We start from the raw sequence: 22,873 nt of genomic DNA, 5'->3' as shown, positions 1-22,873 counted from the left end.
GGCGAACGGGAGCCGCGGCCGCACAACCGACCGCGCCGAACCACCGCCTGCTGCATGAGGGCGGCGTGGGGGAGACCTCGGAGCCAGCACCGTCCCTGGGTTAGGGACAAGAAACATTCCCGGCTGGAAGTGAACAAAGTTCAGCTGTGTAAAACGCTGATAGCAAGCTGCTCCTATGGATTAGCTAACAGGCTCACTTGACAGCAGCACTGTCGTCATCCCTGCATACAAATTATGTCAGCCATGTAATACGGTTGCACAGATAAGTAAATATGAAATCATAAAAAATGTGAACCATTACATAATGAGAACTCAGAGGAAACAATGTACAAGGCACACATGAGCTGGGCCGTAAACTCAGACTGAGTTAAGGGAGAAGTGCAACAGATCTCATGTCAATAATCAATGATTATGCTTTTTTTAATAGCTTTTTTACAGAAAATACAGGGATATATGAAAATCTCATAGGAGAACAATCTAACTGTAGAACCAACCTACCATTCATGATTACTGGCTTCCTCCCCATGCACTTCATTCTGTCCTTATACTTGTGTTGAAGCAAGAAAAGCACAGAAACCTTTACTCCCCCAGCCACAAGAACCAAACCTATAGCAGTTACCTTCCATGACTTTTATCACTTTTCTCATTTAAACTTATTCAAAGAGAAGCAGCTTGTACTTCTTCCAGCTGAATAAAAGGTAGGACGAGGGGAAGCAGAAATTAGCAGTTCACAGTGCAAAATGAATATAAAATCCACACCACAGTAATCAGTCTGCAAGTGATGACACATGAACTCACTGGTTTCATTAAATCTCTGTGTGAAATGGGAACAACACAAAGATGTTTTAGTTTTTTCTGAAAACATCAACAAATGTAGTATCATCACAGCTGCAGAACTTCCTGTTTCCTTGAAGCCCTCCATTAGAATTCTTTCTTGCTTGAAATTTTACATTATTCATAACTCAGTTGAAAAGAATCCTTTATTTTTATGTCATGTTGGGAGCAGTAGGAAAGAATACACAAAACTCATCCACAGGGATAAAAAAAAGTAACAAAATAATTTTGGCAGTACTTAAAAAATGTCTGATCTATAAAATGCAATGACCCAGAAGGCCTGCCCTAGTACACAGCTTCACTGGGCAAGCAGCATCTACCAAGTGCCTTTTAGGTCCTTGATATCCTTAGGAGACCACGGATGCGTCTAACGAGAGCTTGAATAAAGGTGTACCGCGAGCGAATCTTGGAGTATAAACCCTCAATGTCCAGGAGCTTCTTCTGCAGAGATTCACCAAAGCTGTTTGTGGCTTCAATCTGAAGCTGAGAAACAGAGATTTGATGAAGTCATTAATACAAAATCTTTTCTTCCTGAAATGCCAGCTTGTAATCCACTGCCTGTCAACCCCTTCACTATGATTTATTCTCTGACCTGCTTTCCAAATAATGGGTTTTTCTCTAATAAGTACTACTTATTCTGTTTTAGGCATTACTGGTTATAATTCAGCTTCTTCACTCATTGTCATCATACAAACACATCTTCCAATTAATATTTTCCTAGTCCTTTAGGGACTCTTTAAAGAGTCTGTGTGCACCAACAATATTTTTTTCATTAATGCATATGTAAAGAGTCACTGAATTAACTCCATTTTAAGTATTTTACCAAGATGATACTGTATACTTTACTTTTGAACAAACAAAATAAATTACACATGCCTCATGACAAAACACAGCAACTTTTCTTACAGTTCTAGATCCAATAAAGGTACTCGAGACTGCCATTTTGAAGAACAGTTGTTTTCTGCATAGTCATAGAAATGTCAGTGAGATTTATTAATATCTTTTTCCGGCCACTTCTGCATCAAATTTACACAAACTATTTTATTTCTGTGTAAGTGAAATTACTTCTTTTCTACCATTTACATTTTATAGTCTCCTCAGTTCTTGTTACCGTTTTGATCTCATTTCTCTACAGCCTAGCTGAAGCTGACCCATAGTGAACAGTTTCATCACAGAGAATTGAGAAAAATGCCCTCATATTGCAGGTCTTTCAAGGATATCTGGTGTTTTTGGAAAGCTGTTATTAAAAAACACCATTTGACTGGTTGGTAAGAGAAGAAGAATGATTATTTTATAAGTATAGTTCATTTTTTCCTTAACTTTTCATATTAAGATTCAAAGATATGTGCACAGCAGCAAAAGTGCCACCTGTTTCACAATATTTTCCAAAACAATTTTGTAATGCTTCACTGATTCTAAATTAAGTTCTATGTTGTTGGTGTTACTGCAGGTTGTTCAGAAGTGGGAAAACAAAAGTCAGACTGCTTCTAATAGCTGCAGGGTAGCCAGGAGCCTTCTGTACCCTGCAGCAGGCTGTCACATCTCACCTGGTCTATGTCGTGCTGGCTCACTCGATTCAGTCCACTACTGAAATCCAAGCTTGGCTCTGATCCAAAGGAATCTGGCAACAGAAAACAAGATGTTAAAATTGTGTTGGCTGCTCCACACTATCCCTGTATCAAGTCATATAACAAATTTAAAACAGCGTTCCAATTTGATCCAAAAGTAAACTTGGGCATTAGAAATTACACAATTTTTTTTACTTAAACAGCTTAGAGAAAATACATAAACAGTGAGTCATAAAGATTTTGAACACAAAATATGGCACTCCTCTGCAAATCTACTCTCCCTGATTTCCTTCCATTTTCTTTCTTTTTTTAAAAGATGAAATTCAACAAACTTAAAATCCTCTGGCGAATCAATGGTGGCTATAATTCTACATTTTAAATACTTTTAAAACCACCAATATTAACTTTATTTCATAATTTCATCTTAGATTATATTGAAATATTTTCCTGTGCACTATTTTGGATCCATTATCTGATTGTATTAGCTGAACTTCAGTTAGTTTGAAGGACAGAAATAAAAAAATTAGTTACATTTACTTTCCTTTGGAGGTTATGTGTAATACACATACCCCAGAAGTCTGGGAGTAAACAATATCAGTATTTCCAATTCTCCAGTGGAATATCCAGAGGTGTGCCAAATCCAAAATCTCTTTTATTAAATATAAAAGGCAAGATATTAATAGTAGGAAATCACTTTTAAAGCTAATCACAAGAAGGTATTCAAAGGCATTTTGATGCTTGAGAAATTTTACCTTGCAGCCTTCCTTTCTTAAATGACATCCTAGAGGACAGCAGTGGGTCTTGGGAGTCAGTGGGTGTGCAGTGCAGTAGGTAGTGTTCCAGATGGCGCCAAAGGATGAAGAGACATATTTCTATGATATCTGCAGACACATCTCAGTGAAGGACTCCAATTTGGTTGTCTTTGGATTGTACATTATGTATAACATATATGAGCATATTTACACACTTGGAAACAGCTGAAGATGTCAGCTCAATCACCTGTCACCTCCTACACTGCCATAGCCCAGTGATGGATCGCTCACACTCACTGTCCTCATCACCCTGCAGAGCCTCAAACCAGCCCTCAGGAGGACTGCAGAGTATGGAGTGCTCATGCGGTTTGTAAAGGTGCCTCAGCAGCATACAGCAAAGCTGAGCTTATAAATCCAGGCACGGCAGGAACATCTCAGGTGACAACAGAGAAGTGTGCAAGAGCACATCTTTCCCAAGGGAGGTTGCAGAGGAAAATTCTGATCTGTTGAAGACAATTTTTTTGTGCATGACTGGTTATTTCCATAGAATTACTGGTGTTTATGAGATTTAGGTTTATGCAAGGTTGGCTGTTTGACTACAAACTCCTATTATGACAGACACATCAAAATTATTTTTCAAAGTATTTCTTCCACCATATTTGGACATGTGTGAATGTTTATGGGGTCTGGACACTAAAACTGAAGAGCTGGGCTGTAACAATTCCTTTATTGGCATATTGCAGAAAGTCCTAGCTGGGTTTCAAAATGGGAATTATTAACTTGAAAATCGTTACGTTCTGGCAGTAGCAGAGCAATACCCTTGTAAGTTAATTGTCAGTATTTCAAATTTACTTTTGCAAAGAATTTTTGTTCAAAGTGGTCAGAAATCCAGGTAAAAAAACCCTGTTTCTATCTCTCTGCTTTTCTGGATCATCACCTTGAGGGTCATTTCAATTGTAGAAGGATACAGGAACAGAGGGAGAGCAATTTGGCTCGGTTATTTATTAGTTTCACCAGGCGCCGCCTTGCCAATACGTATTTTTGGGAAGTGGAAATCTTGTCAACCCCAGCTGGCATAACTGACTGACACAACTGTGATGGGAAGAAAAAAAACAGAAAGACAGTAGCAAATTACAGAACATCAAGAGAAATAAGCAAATAAGATTACTTACTAATATCTAGAACTTTCTTCTAAGCTACTATTTCTTTACAACCTTACTCTCTATTTTGAATTTGCATAACCTTGCTGACCAAAAAATGGAAAAATGAAACCCATCTCCAAGCAACTATAATGAAAGTCACAACTTTGACAAAGTTAAGCCAAATATTTCCCCTGAAGTTTTAAATCACTCATTCTGTGGACCCCCTTCACCAACAACAGAAAAGATTATGCACAAGAAGTGGAACTGCTTGCTTATCAAAGATGCTTTGGAGCCTTTGTTACAGCTGTGTCCAAATTAGTACAATACAATAACTACAGACTCAGAAGAACAATTACCTCTTTTATTTCATCTGGCGGCAGTTGCTCCACATTTTGCAGTTTGTTAACACTCTGACGATGGCTGTCATAGTAACTGAAGAAATCGCTAGTGCTCTGTTTCAGCAGGTAAACAATAATGCCCAGGCCAGGCAAATGCCAATATGGGACGACTGGAGCTTGTGTATCTAGACAAGATGTTGAAGATAAGAAAACAAAACTAATAAATCCCCAAGAAATCAATAAGCTGTGCTCTCTGTCAATAACCTAGACAGGAAAGCACTGGCAAGTATATTTTGCCCTTGTGTCAGAAGTAACCTAAACGTAATTCTAGGCAAAAAGTTCTGTGACTGCAGTACTAAAAGGCAGTCAGCCTAGCGCAGTAGTGAGTGCAAAATGTGATATGTAACTAGATTAGAAGACTTACTATTTACATATTTAATCCATTCAACTGCATAATAGCACAGTGTAAACTCTTGCCATGTGTTGTAATAGAGTTCCAATCAAAACATATCTTACATGTCATAAATGAGGTCCTACTTTCAAATAATGTAATCCAGCACAGATGCTGAAATCTGATCTTGACTTCCCACTGTCTTGTGCTATTTATTTACACACACACATTTCTTTACTGACATATATTTCTGAGGCTGTCAATGAAAAAACAATTTGTTTGTTTTAACTAGGATTAGTTTCTGATTTGGCTTAGTGCAAGGTTGAACAAGCATGGATGCCAGAATGAGAGAGTGAGCAGCTACAGTATTGGCATAAAGTGACTTAAACAGTATGTGAAACTACAGCCTCAGGTTCACTATTTCCTAGTAGCCCAAATGTCACACTGTTCAGGCTCATAAAACAGCAAGTCAAAAATCTCACCCTGCCGAGGCCCATCTCGGTTGGTTGACTCTGACAGGCTGGGAGTAAACAGACAAACAGTGTGCTGGAAACTGGGGGCGCTTTGCAACATCAGTGACTCACAGTATTCCATCACGTTGGCACAGATCTGCCAGCAAAGGGAAAAAAAAAAAAGACAGCATGTCAATTACAGTATCTACGGGCTTTGAAGCATTAAATTTTACATGGACAAACGTCAGTGAACAATATGCTTTGCTCCTCTCTTCCCACCAGATTGTTATGATTCTATTTTCTCGTCGGTTACAAACTCTCCTACTGCAAGTCTAGGATTTGCAACTTTGCCTCTTTCCCAAACCTGCTAGCTAGAATTTCTGGATAATTTTAAGTCCCCTTAGGCTTTAAGTTAGTGTTAGACATTACCCTCTATACACAGCTTTCATTTTGAACATTTCTATCAATTTAAGCCTTCAAAATACACAGTTTGTATGCGAAACAATAAAGGTTTCTAATGCAAATGTAAGTAAATACATTTTCAAGGATTACTTTAAATAAAATGTGGACTCCTATACCACACTAAAACCAGTGCAGAGCATTACCACTACCATACGAAATAATGATAACCAAACAAATCTGCACAGCAGGCAAAGTGTTGAGACTGAAGCTTCTTGTATCTTGTGTCCTTACCTGTTGCATGGCCAACTCAATTTCATCCCTCTTGTTCACTCTGTCTCCTGCTAGGTTATCATCTTGCAGCTTGAACTGCCGTAGCCTGTCTGACCCTCCAAACCGACTCAGAAGTCCCAAGCACTGGCGCTGCCGTAAGGAATGAACATTTAAATGAAGTGCACATTTCTTTTCACTTAAGTGATACATGTTCTTTAAAACAGTATTAAGAAAGAGATGCAGATAAAACTTATGGCACTTTGTAAACAAAATGTATGTTTTTAGTGTTTTAACTTACCTTGATTTAATTTGGAAATTAATGGCACCCTAAAACACTGCCAATTCACAAATGCACAACTTTTCTTGTGTCTCTTGCAGACTATTATACAGAATACTATCAATGACAGTTTAGGTTTACCCATTCCCACACCTAAAACACCTTTACCTATACAGACAAACAAAATCTAACATCCAGTAAAAGCAGAGTACAAAAACTACTTCAGTAACAAATAAATGAACCACTAGCATGTCTGATACACCAAATTGTTCAGCTGGAGACATGATTGTGGCCCAAGTGGTAACAGGCTGTTTCTGCATTACTTCACATGCTTTGGTGTTGGCTTCAAATTTTTCTCTTCCCCCAAGTCCTAAGCTAGGAAGGGAAACAAAGTCCCTGATGCAACCCTGATGCTGTCAAGTGTTATCTTTTCTAATGCACAGGGAAGTGTGGGGAGACACCAAAAAACAGACCATGAAAACCCCATCCCACTCACACGAAAAAAATCCTCACACATTCTTCTTGATGCTGGAAAACATCTCTTTCCCAATTGCTACTATTCAAAGTAAAAAAACAGGAAGAAACACATCAAGGCAGCCAATTCTAAAAGGACATGGCTTAAATATATTACTTTATTACCTGAAATCGCCCTATGTGTCCTTGTAGCTCCATCTGTGTCCCTTCATTAACATCCATGTCCAGCTCATTTAGCACTCCTGATAAAAGACACAGCCATTAAGTAACTGTTTGTTTGGGGTTTTTTAAACAGATTTGTGCATTATTACATTTAAATACAAGCATTGTTCAGAAATATTTCAGCCAAACATTCAACTTGTATTTTGCCTATTTTTTGAGCAAAACATTCAGATATGAATGCAGCTACCAGGAGATGCATGAGAGCATGCAGCTTACTGTTCTGGTAAGTAATCAAATGAGGGCAAGGAGGAAGGGAGGCTGGCATGGAAACTATAGCTGTTGTGCAAAGCTCTGTATACTGTAAGCAAAGAAGCACCTGGGCTTAACCTACAGCTCTGCACTCCTTCCTACAGTAGTCAGACATTTCTCCTGAACAAAGAAAACCATTAAATCAAAATAGAGAAGTTATTTTGAACTGGCGAGCACGCAGAAGAAACCACTATATCCATCACAATCATTATTAGCCCTTTGTGAAGAAGTCACTCAAGAAAAATGGCAGTATGCTAATTTGCAGTGCTTTCCCCCAGGAAACTTTATATTTTAAACAAATAAAAACAAAGAAGACATTAAAAAAATAGGTATACAAACAATTTTCTATCTTAATTTCCTCAGTTATAGAACTTATTGAATAAAAATGTTTTTTTGAAGAGACCACAGATACTTTGAGCACTTCTATTTGTAAATCGCCTCCAAGACGCAAAGTACTTAGTGTGAGGTAGCATGATGAAAAGACAATGGGAAGTCAGATACATATGGGTAAGAGCACTATGTCTACTGCATCTTTACTTCAAGAAAAAATTATTTAACACTTCTTGATTTTTCTCAGAGCTCTACATGTCAAAAAAAAAATCTGTATTGTCATGGATATTCTCTTCTGTCTTACTGTTTCTTTACAGAAAACAAAGCCTGAGATTCATGCAAATGGGGTTGAGACTTCAAAACTGCAGTTCCTACCAGGCAATGCTGCCTTGCTGATTATTCCTGTCAGGGAGGCCAGCTCCTGGAGAGATCCAGCACTTACATCTTGACACCTCAGGATTGCCTGGATTGTATCTGAATGGGAAATGAGGAACTGCAAAACCTGCACAAGAAAAAAAGAGAAAATATGAATGACTCAAAATTTAATGGCAAGCTGAGAGGAAACAATGCTTCTGAAGAACTTTAAAAGACCTCGTGTACCAGTGAGGATGGGATTTAAAAACACTAAAACAACTTACTTTCAGAGCAAAGGCACACAATTTCTTTGAATGAGCAATACCAGTGGTACTCAAGCAAGTTTTGGAACTTACCTGTCCTGCAGCCTGCAGGTGTTGTGCCATGCTGGACGTGAGGATCACTTGGCACAGCTGGAGAGCTGGAAGCAGAATCTGGCGGTAACGCTCCACTGGGGCAGGAATGAACACTGGGGGATCTCTCATTGCATACATTCTTAGGAGGCATAAAAAGAAGGGAGAAAACAAAAGATAAAGAGTGCAAGAAGAATGAAATCCACTAGTGAGGCAGAGCCTCAGCCTACAATCAATCAAGAACCGAAAACAATTTGTATTTCAATAAGATATCTAGACCTGAACTGACTTTCTATTGGAAAAGCAACACATTTATGATACACAGCTGCTGCCAGACATTTTCTGTAAGCAGGGAAAATTACTTCTTTGTATTATGCTACACTAAACTAGATAACTTTGTTGCAGAAATACCATACCTGCTTACTGATATATAAAACTAGGTATTCTCAAATATTTTAGGAAGAGTTGTACTTAATTCTAAAGCAACTGTTAAATACAGTCCTCCACCAAATGTACTGTAGGTTTTATACAATCTTATTATGTCTAATTGGATCTTTCAAATAGTATACTTTGTCTAAGTCCTAAATTTTTCCAAAGCATTTCAACTCTCTGTGTAACTAAGAACTGTGAGTTTAAAAAAGGAACCAAGGCTTGAAATCAACCCAGGTAATTTCCCCTAAATATGGAATCTTTATCTCTGAGATCTTCTCTCAATCACCTCACAATGACTAATGTGGTATTAAACTTGCCAAGTGGCACATCAAGAAACTTGCCAAGCAATATATAACCGTGAATATTTTTTTTCAAACACATCATGAAATATTCCTGAAATAGCATTTAATTCACTGGTCTCTCAATGCTTTATGGTGGAGGACAGACTCTGCCCTTCACAAACTGCAAAGCCTCCAGAATAAGTTTACAGTGTAAGCTGTTTGTCAAACATAACAGCATAAATTATTTAATAATAATAATCATCAGTTTTATCTGAGATATCAATTTTATGTAGTCTAAGTAATTAGCATGCAAGTATGACGTCATACCCACATCTGAAATTTTCCTCTCAATGAAAGGTAGCTTTAAACTGAACTGATAGGTTTAAGAAACACACACATAAAGAATAAACTCACAAGTCATTACTCAAAAATCATGAGGCTATAGAAAGATGTGATGTGCTTCCAGGAAGACTGTGTTATGGTTTCCCCCCCAGCCAGGGCAGCCACACTTACCCCTGGTGGTCTGTTTCGGGTCGCATGTCATACACCTGGCACTGTGCCAGCCGCACAATGACGCCAGACCGCAGCAGCTCTAATGCACCTTGCTGACTTTTGGCTATTCGAGTGAGGAATGCCTGCACAACAGCAGAGAGGGTTAAGTTTTGGAGATGCACAAAGAGGCTTATAAAGTCTACTTTCTCACTTGATTTTTGCATCATTTCAAATATATTATTTTAGTAAAATATCCTGAAGGAATACTTTCAGGGCAAGTAGCTCAGAGTGCAGCTGCAGATTGAGCTCTGGGTGGCAGGAGCCCCAGGCAAGAGCCTGTGAACTGCCCACCCTTTGCAAAACAAAGGGCACGAGAGATGTGGGGCACCAGCCAGAGGACTGGACACTCAGAGACATGGCAGGAGGCAAGGACTCAGCAGAAGGCCCCAGACTGACACACACAGACTGCTGAGAGTACAAAAACCCAGGGGTTCCTTTGTTCAGGGTCCCTCCTCAGAGGCACCAGCTCAGGCTCTTGTTCCCGTGTTGCACCCTGATTAAATCATTTTAAGGATCCAGATGTCTGAGACTGCCCTGGGAGACCTGGGGTCAAACCTAGGGTAAGGAAACCTGGTCTGAGTGTGTGAGTGTGGTGAGGGTAAAGCAGGGCACCCATCGGTCACTGAAGCCACTCATTATGTAGGGGCTTTGGTCCCAACAGGTAAAATCTCTGGTGGTACAAGTGTGACTGCCAGAGTGCTCTTGAATGGTCAGACAGAAAAGCTTCCTTAACATTATCTCTGAGTACAATCAATGCAAAATGTAGACAAACAACTTTAACTAAGAAGTAAAATTAAAAAATGAACACTGTAACACAAAATAATTTCTAAAGTACTGTTACCATTTTGGACTCATAGGTGTACAGCGCCTTGAGCAAAGGGGGCTGAGGAGTGAGCAAGCTCTGAAGAGCCAGGTCATCATCTGCCAGGCTATCCACAAGGACCTTCAGGTAGCCACTATTCGAGAGATACAACAGCCACTGCTGCTGCTTGTCTACTGAAACAATGTGATCAAGTAAAGCCAATGCCAGCATCTGGGATGAGGGAAGAAAAACAAACAAATCAAAACAGAATTAAACATATAAGATCAATGAGACTTTTAATAAATACCTAGAAATGTGAAATGCCAAGCAGTTTCTTCTAACAGCTTCTTATAAGCAGAATGCATTTCTTCACTACAATTGCAACCATTTATGTGAAAAATATTTTAAGATTACTTTACACTAGTATGGTAAGAGCCAATTACCTTTCTCCACTATTCTTTTAAAAAACATTAAAGATATTGTTGAACCAATAACTAAGGCAAAATATTTTAAGGAAGTATTGCCTCAAGCACAATTACTATTTAAAACTAGTTTGCCTTCTGAGGAAATTCTCAACTATTGGCTACTATCAGAAATTACTTCTTCATGAAGTCACATCTTCCCAAGCTAAGTCCATGACTTTAAAATGCTAACAAATAATTGCAACAGGAGTCCCTATCTATATCTATTGCAGCAGAGCTTTCTACCCTTATTTTTAAATAATAGGACACACAGCCTCGTTGAGAAAAAAATTAATATGCATGTATGGCTCTACTTTCAGCAGCTTGAAGGATGAGTAGGAGGACAGAAACATGAAACAGATCCTGTATCTACAGAAATGTTCTAGTTCTACCTCATGAAACTTCCCATCTCTGCACAGATGATGTTCTTTAAAACAAATGAAACAGTAATTTTAAAAGAATAGATTTGTTTACCCTGCCTATTTCATGGCCATCACAAGCATCACGACAGACCACCTCCATCAGAGCTGCCCCATAACTCTCAATAGTTGCCATGTTTTCCCGTTGCAATTTACTAAACATATCTTCAGGAGCTGTCAAATGTTCCCACATAGTTTTTTTAGCTGTAAAAAGCAAATAAAACAAAAAATGAAAACATTCAAAGATAGACATCTTAGCATTAACTTAGCTACATCCATCAGAGCATTCTCTCTATGCCTCGCAACAGAAATGCCCCAAACAAAGTCAAGGGTTTTTAAATGAACTGCAAATGTTCTACAAATCCACCCTTCCTTGAATATCACACAGACCAGCCAGAGCAAAAAGTGTTATCCTGTATACATACACACCCTTGTAAATAGTCTGCTTAAAATAATTCAAATGTTCAGAACTTGTTACCTAGATAAACTAATAGGCCTAAAACTGGAAGTGTTCAAGGCCAGGTTGGATGAGGCTTAGAGCAACCTGGTCAGGCGTTCCTGCCCATGGCAGGAGGTTAGAATGAAATAATTTTAAAGGTCCCTTCCAACCCAAACCATCCTAAGATTCTATGAACTTTTACTGGGACCAAAGAATTCAGTATGAGCTAAATTAACAATGTGACTTAAATGAGAGAGAATGAAACCAAAGTCAGTCAGACACTTCAAAGGGGTCATAACAAATTCATAGTTTGTTTTTTTCCTTTTACTACTGTAGCTCAAAACCCAGGCCAAGTAAAAGTCTGCATGCAGGTAACTAGCTCCAAGATTTCTTCTCAATTCCTGTCTGAACAATTATTAGAAACACTAATAATTCAAGTATTTTAGCCATTCACAGAGAGAATGTGGTATTTACCATAAGCACTCAAGGATTAACAGCAACTCTGGTTGGCTTATTTTTTGCTTATTTTTTTAGGAGGGGATGGTGGTGGGGTATTGTGTGAGGCTTTTGTGTTTGTTCCCCCCTAGGGAGATCTTCAGATAAAGGAAGAGAAAGGGTATGAAATTATAAACAAACCTTGGGGTTTGTTTTGAGGTTTTTTGTGTGGTTGGTGTTTTGCGCTTTTTTTGCTTTGGAATTTGTTTTGGGTTTTTTTAAACAGGATCACTATGGTATGAATGTACATAAAGATGTGAAGACATAAGCAATTTATTTCAGAGGCTCTTAGAGCAAGATGTTTTCCATCTATTTCCAGAAGACAACTCAGCATGCAGAAACTGTACCCTCCACGGTTTAATAACTCTTTTCCAAATACAGTTGGACCATACCTGCTTCTAAAGTGTCTGGTTCATCTGGTCTCTGGGCAATCTGCAAATAATAAAGCAGTGATCCATAAAGGTGTGTCCTCACTCTCTGGAAGCCACCACCTGTTAACAAGAAACATTCACAATTAAAACCAAACAAATGTAAATTCCATAACACCATCTTCCACTGGCACCTAATTTAACTTTCTTATGGCAGTGCTGGCAAAAGTAAATAAAACTATATTCCTTAAGGTGAAGTTCTACTGTTTGCATAAAAGTGTATTTATGAGTAAATTCAGCAAGTTTATGCTGTTCCAAAAGAATGAAAATATGAAATTCTTCTTATAGTCATTTACATATTTCTCTTCTGTTTGCTGTCCCGATTTTTTTTAAAGTGTTTGCTAATTTTGTTTTTAACATTGCTTACATCTATACTAATCATGTAAGATCCACCTAACTGACTGCAACAAAAAACTTCACAGCAGTATCTGAAAGCAGCTCAGCCCATCTTTTTACTCTTGGCAGTTGGAATTCACGTACATGCACTGCAGAAGTCAACACACCTGTTTTCAAAATGAAATCCAGCAGCTTTTTTAAGATGATGTGGAGGGAGGAGTCACCAACAGAAGCAAAACCCATGGATATGCTCTCAGAGCCAGGTGATGAGGTAAAAGAACCATCCAGCATCAAGGCATACTGGGACTGTCCTGCCATGGAGAGTGCAAGTGGCTGTTTCTGCTCCGTTTTCACAGACTGGCTCAGGTGGGCAGTCAGGGTGAACACAGCCCCTGCCACCACCGGCATCAACTCCTGAGCTGCATCATCATCAAGGATCTTAATACAGAAGTAGAAAGACCAAAAAAAGGCAAAAGAGAAAAAAAAAATGTTTAAAAGTGTCTGATTTCATGAGTCATTAAAGTAGTTAAATTAGCCTCTCACAACTATTAAATTTATGTATGCATAAGGATTTCATTAACATGACAGTATTTAAAACACATAAAAATCAGTAATGTCAGAAACTTGTTTAGAAACCTGAGTTGAACATATTTTAATTGAGAAGACCATTAGCCTTCTGGATTTTTTTTACATAAATTACAGGCAGACTTATAATCAAATCTGGATAGCAGAAAGGGAAGAAATGTCTTGACATTTGAGATGCTTTATTAGTCAAATATTTAAACCTAAGCTAGAGAAAGAATAACTGGTATCTGCTTTGCTATACAGCTATTTTATTACCATTAAAAATGTGAAGGTACTACTTAAAGAACCCAAAGGGTTGAGCATCAGGTAAGCATTAAGGCAATGTGGAAAAATACTAACAAGAAGTTTGCATGCATTGTTTTTGATCACTCTGTCATCTGGAAGGTAAATCTGGTATATCTTTATCACTAATGCTGAAGGAGCTTTCCTTTTAAGCAATATAGTAATTTTGAACAGTAGTTCAATTATTTTCAATAGACAGTAACATTTTTTTTCTCAACTTCACAGAAGTCTTCACCAGGATGTTCCAGAATATTAAGAGTCTGGAATTTCCTCTTTGTAAAGATTGTAGGAAAGAAATTTCTTCAGCTAGTGAAGGCCTTCTTTGTTTCCTGTTTTTTTTTTAATTCAGTTCAAATAAAAAACAAAACCAGCACTACACTATAAATAGGTAACTTTTAGGTAACTCTTTCAGAAAAAAATAATGGTAGTAACAAAAACTAAATCCAAAAAGTTTACTTTTTTCCTAGAAAAGATAAAACTTTTTAATATATATTTCTCAAAACAAAACTCTATTAATCAGAACTACAAACCACATAACTCACATAATAAAGCAAAAAAATAATAATACCCCAGCAGACTAAAAAATACAACAATCCTTCATTAAATTTTGCCTTTTAGAATGGATGGGTCAGTAGTAACTGTTCTAGTCTGTCTCAAAACTTATTACTATAACTCAGCAGTAAAACACCTAGACTTTTAAGACAAACTCTTATACTTCCAAAAGCCCTTCTAATTGTAAAATGTTTCATTTTTCTACTGTGAAGTTTCATTCAGCTCATTAATTTTTCAAAAGCAGCAGCAGTAGGATTTGCGGTGAGTCATCTAAATGCAGTAAATTAGCAAATGCAGCAGTTTGCCTTCAACCTTCAGTAAGATATTGTTTCTCATCAAAGCAGGGTGTTTCTTTTTCACCCACCTTTGCCAGACTACCATCATGCTGGATGATACTGAAATGCCTCTGAAATCTGCCAATATATGGTTCATAGTTCAACAGTAGCTATGCAAGAATACAAAGTATCATCTCTGTCTCTTCTATCAGCATAGCAGCAATCAGAAAACTAAAACGAATACTAAAGGCAGACAACATTTTTTTGGACTACAATCAAAATTGCAGCACTTTCACATAAAAAGATGCAGCAACAAAGTCCAAGGAGCGGGCTGATTTCCAGCAGAGCACTACCTTGTCATGCACATCCTGCAAGAGATCCCGGATAATCAGCTGCCTGTCCTCAGCCTGGATGAGGTCCTGGGGGCAGGCAGTGAGGATGATTTCCACCAGCTGTCTCCAGGACTCCAGAGCATGCCTCTTGGCATGGAGGCACTGCAGCAGCTTGTTGCGCTCCACCACGTATTGCAGGATAGTGTTGATCTCCTGAAAACCCACCACAAAGAAACTCAGTTACTATGTGCTAAAAGAAATTCATAGCAAAGACAGAATTCAAGGTGATAATTTTTTCTATTAGCAGTAGTCTTCAGAATAAAATGTTAAGTCTTCAGCTTACTAGAAACAAAGTGCTACTACTACTTCAATAAGGTAGCCCATTCCATTTCTGAGCTGCTTTTCACAGGGCAGACATCATTAATGTCTCAATCTCATAGGAAAAAAAATCAACCAGGAAAATTCTTTTCTAGCACTTTAAAATGGAAACAAACTATGAAGAAACTATTTGTGCTTTTTTTTCCCATTTAGTCTGAGTAATTTCCCCTTTATCCTTTGCATCCATGTAAGCAATTTTGACTTTAGTTGTTTTCTGAGTTTCCTGCCATCTGTGAATCTCCAAGTTCACTGAAACTATATCTGTGTAGAAAAAAGGAGAAATAAATCAGCATCCCTTGTGAAAGAAAGGCAAAATGATCTTGGCCATAAGATGAACATGCTTGTACTTGAACAGCAGATCTTGACATCAGTGTGTAACTGCTTTCTGTACAGTGGGGTGAGGAGCTGCAATTGTTATCACTAATGAGGAGGGAAGAGGTTAAAGAAAAAAAGAAAACAGATCACAGGCCAGCTGTTTAGAGAACAGTATGGTAAGAAGTACCTTAGCTTATCAGTTTTGGGGTTTTTGTCTTGAGGAATTACTAACTCTAAGTTAGGACTCAAATCCACAATCTTTTATAGTAATGCTTACTGCTTGACAGGCTATGAATCCACCAAGAGCAACAACAAACAACAGTTAACTTTTTCTGTACTTACCTCCATAAGTAAAGGTCTCTGGCCTATTGCTGCCATTCCTTGAAGGGCATTGACTTCTGCAACCAGAACTCTGTGAACATACTGAAATTAAAAGTGACATTTAAGTGATTGTACCAGTTTAACCTGGCAGGTAGGTAAACACCACACAGCAATTCACTCCCTGCCCCAGTGGGGTAGGGGAGAGAATTGGGGGAAAAACAAAGTGAAATTCTGTGGGTTGAGTTAAAGACACTTTAATAGAACAGAAAAGGAAAGCAGGGGGGAACAATACACCATTTAAACTAATACAAACAAGGGATGCACAAATGCAATTGCTCACTACCTGCCAACCACTGCCCAGCCAGCTCCTGAGCAGCAGCCCACAGCCAGCTGTTCCCTTAGTTTATACACTGAGCATGATATCACATGGTATGGACCTTTGGCAAGTTTTGGGTCAGCTGTCCTGGCTGTGTCTCCTCCCAGCTTCCTGAGCCCACAGCCCACTCACTGAGGGGTTGTTTGAGAAGCTGAAAAGTCCTTCACTAAATAAATACTGCTTAGGAATAGCTAAAGGATGAAGTGTTGGGAACATTACTGTCATCCTAAATCCACAACACAATACTATACCAGCTACTATGAAGAAAATTAACGGTACTTGAGTCAAAACTAGGACAAGCGACAAAGGAAATGTATTTGTATCTTCTAAAAGAATCTAGGAGATGGCTACATAGTGACAGATGCAACAGATGGACTGGGATTGAAACAAGTTTTACTCATTTTTTAGGGTCACAAATTCTTCAGGACAATTTATAATACACGTCAAGTACTTGTCACAATGTGATACATTCATAAGTAAAGCCTCCAAGAACTACCACAGTACACAACAACATTGCACATGTAATTGTGTACACATATGTAGTTGTGTGCTACTAACCAAAGAAATACATATCTGAAAAATACACTTTTTATGTAAAAGCAAGTTTCAAAGTATTATTAACACACCGATTTAATTTTTTTTTTAATTATTAAGTTATAAAATACCGTATGCAACTTGAAAACAAAGACCAATGCTAACCTTGACATTGCAGACCACTTGTCCACGTGCATTCTTGTGCTCACAATTAGTAATGACTTGCTCAATTTGAGCCCGGTCAAAAAAATCCAGTTGTAAAGGCTCTGGAATGTCCTGACTGAAGTCAATTGAATCCAGGATATTTAAGATCTTTCTGCGTACTGGAAATGCAAATCAATTCAAACTGTATTCAGAAGTGTCAACGGGAAACAAAAAAATTAACAAAAAGAGCCTAATTTACCTTTGTAAATCTAAATCTTCAGCCTAATGAGTAAAGTTTCAAATGAAAGCATTAAATCTTCAGAAAGTCAATCTATCAATCTATGTAACAGGTTTAAAAACATTTTCTCCAGCCTTAAATTCTTAAGATGTCTTATCTTGTACAGTTCTCCTGTTACACATGCATGTCATCCAATATTTACAAATACAAGACTAATTTTTTCTCCAAAATGAAACCAGGATGGTTTTCAATTATAACCATTGTAGTCTTTTATTGAGAAACGATAAAGAATCTGAATTTATTAATTTATGTGGGACTTACGTTCTTTGTCATGAAAATACAAATATGTTCAGACTTAGCAACAGTCTCACTGTTTCTACTTGTTAGCAATTAATTTGATAGACTGCCACTCTCCCATTTCATCCTTGCACAGATACCTAAACATACTCTTCAAATTGCCTTTCAAGTTCAGTGTGTTTTTCACTCACTCACTTCTTTTTTTTTCCCCCATACTAAATAAAATTGTTTCATGTACTGCTGCTGTTTAGAACACCTATTACTTTCTTTTCTGAAGGGTCCTTTCTGGAGGTGGTTCTCCTGCCTGTTCAGGATCAGATACACTTTATTGATCAATAATCAACAGTCCTAACAGTTACCTTTGGAAGCAGTGTCAAAGTGGAGAAATCCACTGACTGATCGACTTTCGTCTTCCATCCCTCCTTCACCATCAGCTGAAGGTAATAAAACATACTAAATAAATTACAAAAACATATCTAAGTGAAAAATATAACCTACTTTATTAATAGTGAAAGACAGGGCACAATGATAAACTGATAAACCTTTCACATCAAAGCCTTCTAAGACAATATACCCTTGAACTCTTAATCAAATGAAAAAAATACTTATCTGTCAAAAGCTATCCAGTTATTATACACAGATCAGAAAATCCTAGAAATGCTTAAATAGACATCTCACTCTTCAGTATGAATAATGCAGTTGGATGGACACCATAAAATGAGTAGCATATCTGAACAGTTTCCCATACTCAGATCCTCTAGGAGGAAGAGAGTGCTATGGCTGACAAAAGTAAGGGAAAACACCATACTGCAGTAGCCTGTTAAAATATCTTCCATTTATTCTACCTTCTTCATGTAAGGAGTTTTATTGCCATCTGGTTTTATTTTTCTTAATTTACCTCTACCTTGTTCTAAACCTCTGAAATCTTGCCTTTTTATTCAACATTGAATTTTACACTACATTGGGATGAAATATCACTTTTGTGATGTTATAATGTTAAAAGCAAAACTGATGTGTAGCTACTATCTTCTGTGAGAGGGTTCACAGCTTGTGATAGACATTAAGACAGAGAAACTTTGTCTTAAACTGTTTACCATGGAAGACTGTCCAGCTTTTCTATTTTGTAACATTTCTGAACAGCAGCTCAAAACAAATTATTCCACAAGTTTAATTATTTTTTAATATTCCCCATCCTACCACATAAATTGTTTTTAATTTTTCTACCAGCAATGAACAAAACGATGCCCTGCTTTCTTTCTCTTTGGAGTCTACAAACATCTTTCTTCCCATACCACAAATGAACTGCCACAAGCTTATGAAGAACAGAATTCAAATGAAGTGTCTCATTTCCCATTTACTGCAGCCTATTTAGCCTCACCATAAGTCCCTCTTACCCAGGTATGGTTTCACAGGCATGTCATCGAGCAGCAGATGCAGCAGCCTCTGCGTGTGGGAGCGCTGGCGGTTCAGGGACGTCACTCGCATTTCGATAGCTGCAGTCTTCATTAGCCAGGACATTTGGTTGAGTGTTGAAATCTCATGTTCTGGACAGGGATAAGGCAACAATTATAAAACAGCATAAATAATATTACTTACGCCAAGGAAAGCATTTTTAGAGGATGCCATTAGTAATTGTTTGTTTACCAATTGTTTACAAAACAAAAAGACAGAGATCTGACAAAAGCCAATAAATGAGCATGTGGTTATTTTGAAAATAAATCATATACATATATACAATAAGCATATATGCATACACAACCAAACTGGACACAACTAACTGTTAGAACAGTCACTGTGAATAATGCAGTGCTTCATGAGCCAACGGGGTCAGTTACAATTTCAGTGAAAATAACCAGGCATTTACCCAAGTGAACTGTAGTTTTAATCAAAATTGGTGAGACTGGAACACAGGTCTCCTAGAATCTTCCTATCTTCATCTAATTTAGATTCCTAAGTTACATAAGAATCATCTAAAGCACTTTTACATGCTGGATACATGTACTTCAATGCTAAGTTTACTGGCATTGAACAAAAGATTGATGGTCAAGCATCTGATAAAGTATATTTATTCAGTTTAAGACACCTGAGAAATCTTGGTTTGAAATACAAAACATACATACTAGCTTAAAAGTACTTTAGTCAAAGAAAGGGGTGACATAGGTGGTTACAACCATCAGCCTTATAATCCCTTGGTTCTTTATAATATTATTTTCAATATTTTTTTTCCCATAGTAAGGTCTAACAAAACTACAATGATAATTGCAATACAGTTTAGGATGTGGTTCTGGAGACTTAGTACACTCCAAAGATAACATTCTTTTCCAAAAGTTCAGCACTAAAAATCTAAACTTCTTAAGTAGGGAGAGTTCAATTTTTGCAGAATTAAATGATTAGCAGAGCCTGCAATAAATTCAGTTTAATAATGCTACCTATGTTTCTTCTTTCACTCCAAAGGAGTCAAAAAATACATTGAATTTTAAGCATGCACAATCTTAGCATAAAAATTACCTTTGATAGAAAATGGCAAGTACTGCAGCTGAGTGAATAAGAAATCCTGACTGGTCCTCAGATATCTCATAGTTGGACCTGAAGTGTCAGAGCATGCACACAACTGATAGATCACCTGACAATCAAAAACAGTAGATATCCATGTATGGAATTTATTTTAAAACAAACCAACCACCAAATCAAAAGCATAATGCTGTTCTACTGCTCAAACAATATTATCAGTATTTACAGTAAATTTTCCATCAGCTTTCTTCAAAATTGAACATATTATTTGTAACAGATGTTGAATTATGATCTTAAAAGGACTACCAGCATGTGATGACCACAATGGCTGTTTGTTCACAACACGACAACAGATGAGCCTGTTTGTTCAGCTCACTTAAAAATTAGTATTTTTCTGTCTGCATGTCCACCAAGAGAGGATATATAATAAATTTTCCCTGCTTCTACAGAACTGCCTTTTGCTTTTAATAATGTTTAAAATCCTTTCTAGTGCCCATGGATTTTCAACATGATACAAGTGTGCGAGCATCAGCTACCTCACACATCTGTCTAACTCAGTTGTCTCCCCCACCTGACACCCTCTCAGCCACACATATGTACATTCTCTCACAGCTGCAGAATAAAGCAGAGAGTTTCACTGGCTTAGTTGGAATTTTATGTTATTTGCTATCATACTACACTTCCAAAATTAAAAAAAAAATTAAAATTGGCACATGTCACAATGGACTTAAAGGCTGACTAAAAACATTTAGGTTAAGTTTTACACATATATCCTAATTCCAAGTTTCTGACATGAGTGCAGATCTTTTGATTTCTGTGATGCTGCAAGATACTTTTTGAACAGAAGAAGGTAAAATAGAAAGAGTTCACTCTATATAGAAACCTGACATATTCATTTTAAAAATTAAACTATTATCAGAGTCATCAACCATCTGTGTTCACCAGCCAAGAAGTAGGAAATTTTATTTAGAGTTTACTTTCAGTATATGCCAACAGAAAATATGCTGAATACCTGGTAACAGAGTTCTGCAAGATGGGGAGATTCCCGAACTGCTGTAGGCCCACTCCTTGTCTCAGTACCCTTCTCCAGGATGTTCAAAATAGCATGAAGGCAAGTCCGTGGGCAACCCAAGACACCTGAAAAGAGAAAAAGAACTTGACATTCTTGATCTTACTTTCCTCCATAGCAAATACAGGTCAAGTACACAGAAATACAGAACCTAAATCGTTCAGATACCCTCTGCTACACTATACTGCTCCACAGAGCTGCAACAAAAACTTCTGGCAAAGTTTTACCACCATTACTTAAAATCAAAGAAGGAACCATGTTTCAGCAAAAGCCTAATGAAAATGTTTCAGCAAAAGCCTAATGAAAATATTTATAGTTAGTCTGTAGGCTTTTGAGATGGTAATGAATCAATTTGAATTATTGTTTTACACTTTTAAACCAAGAGTCATTTGACAATTTCAAAGAACAGCTTTAAAAATCTCCTGTCTTATTTTACAAATACAGCCATTTAATGACTAATTCTCCTAAAGGCACCTGACGCTGCAACTGTGGGGAACAGGGAATAGCTTTTAATACCGAAGTCAAAATTCTGTCTTTTTGCCAAAATTCTTCCTTTAGCCAATTAATTCTTTAATCAACCCTAAAAGAGGTCCTGAAGCAGCAAAAGCATCAATAATCAGAGTTCTTACAGGGGAAATAATCTCTGTTTGAACATGTATAACTTATGCTTTAACAGGAAATTATTATCTTGAGGTAAATGTCTTACAGTCATTATTTCTTCACATTATTAACAAGAAAACTGAAAGATGTGGGCAAGGTCTCTCACACCCTTGAGACAGATTTCCTCATCACTGACCTAACATATGATAGATGCCCTGTAAAATTGTGTGGGTGCAGATCAGTTACCTGTATTGTGTAACTACAGGTATTTCACAATATCTGAAGAAATAAAACTCAGATCCTATCTATATTTCATTTAGAACTATGAAGAACTAAAAACTGCTGGTCCAGAGCATCCAATACAAACGTGAAGATAATGAGAAATAATCTTCTCAAAAAAACTAAAATCAAATTATTGAATGTTGTTCAAACTTGTTTATGTAAAACATCCTTTAAAACAGTTGGGAAATAATCTTGTATTTCAGACTGGAAGGGACACCATGACATCTCAACACCAAACTACTGCTAGCTATGTAGCTAGGATATCAAACCATTGTTCTTGGCTTCAGACAGTTGGGTCTTGAAAACTTCCCAACATGAAGACTGCATGACCTCTACAGCCAACCTGCTTCACTGTCTTCTGGTGAAAAAATTTCTCCTATATCCAAATTGAGCCTCTTTTGTTTCATTTTATGCCTACTGCATCTCATCTTCCTGCTACACTCCTCTGAAGAGTCTGGTTTTATCCTGTCATTTACATCTTTGCAGGTGTGCAAAGATTTCTATTAGGTTTCCTCAGAGCCTTTCTCTTTTCCAGACTTCCCTTAGCTTCTCCTCACAGGCTGAATAATCCAGCTCCCCCATCATCCCTGTTAGACTTGCTCAGTCTGTTTTGTAAAATACCAATTAAAAACTGAGGAGGCAAACAAGACACAAAGTAGCACCCTATTACTCTCACCAATTCAATCTGAAGGCAGCAGGAGTGATCTTTCTGAACTTTGCATTGTTACA

General features: G+C 37.5%; 1 protein-coding gene across 1 annotated transcript in view; it reads right to left on the bottom strand.

Moving 5' to 3' along the window:
- Positions 1-962: 962 nt before the first annotated feature.
- The window catches only part of NUP205 (nucleoporin 205), a 45,079-nt gene continuing 23,168 nt past the window's right edge, over positions 963-22,873 (bottom strand). Inside the window, exons 22-43 of the mRNA XM_058023209.1 lie at positions 21,206-21,330; positions 20,191-20,305; positions 19,077-19,226; positions 18,042-18,116; positions 17,169-17,326; positions 16,115-16,195; positions 15,101-15,292; positions 13,221-13,491; positions 12,682-12,780; positions 11,411-11,559; positions 10,515-10,706; positions 9,635-9,756; positions 8,412-8,550; positions 8,077-8,203; positions 7,066-7,142; positions 6,171-6,299; positions 5,508-5,634; positions 4,653-4,819; positions 4,123-4,246; positions 3,155-3,283; positions 2,382-2,455; positions 963-1,317 (exon numbers count right to left, since the gene is read on the bottom strand). Of these exons, the coding sequence (XP_057879192.1) occupies positions 1,165-1,317; positions 2,382-2,455; positions 3,155-3,283; positions 4,123-4,246; positions 4,653-4,819; positions 5,508-5,634; positions 6,171-6,299; positions 7,066-7,142; positions 8,077-8,203; positions 8,412-8,550; positions 9,635-9,756; positions 10,515-10,706; positions 11,411-11,559; positions 12,682-12,780; positions 13,221-13,491; positions 15,101-15,292; positions 16,115-16,195; positions 17,169-17,326; positions 18,042-18,116; positions 19,077-19,226; positions 20,191-20,305; positions 21,206-21,330 (2,975 nt within the window). The 3' untranslated portion in view covers positions 963-1,164. The remainder of the gene's footprint in view (positions 1,318-2,381; positions 2,456-3,154; positions 3,284-4,122; positions 4,247-4,652; positions 4,820-5,507; positions 5,635-6,170; positions 6,300-7,065; positions 7,143-8,076; positions 8,204-8,411; positions 8,551-9,634; positions 9,757-10,514; positions 10,707-11,410; positions 11,560-12,681; positions 12,781-13,220; positions 13,492-15,100; positions 15,293-16,114; positions 16,196-17,168; positions 17,327-18,041; positions 18,117-19,076; positions 19,227-20,190; positions 20,306-21,205; positions 21,331-22,873) is intronic.

This window comes from Melospiza georgiana, chromosome 4 (genome assembly GCF_028018845.1).
Source record: "Melospiza georgiana isolate bMelGeo1 chromosome 4, bMelGeo1.pri, whole genome shotgun sequence".
In the NCBI taxonomy this organism is placed as follows: Eukaryota; Metazoa; Chordata; class Aves; order Passeriformes; family Passerellidae; genus Melospiza; species Melospiza georgiana.
The sequence above is the reverse complement of the archived record's forward strand: the minus strand, read 5'-3'. Positions and strand labels throughout refer to the sequence as shown.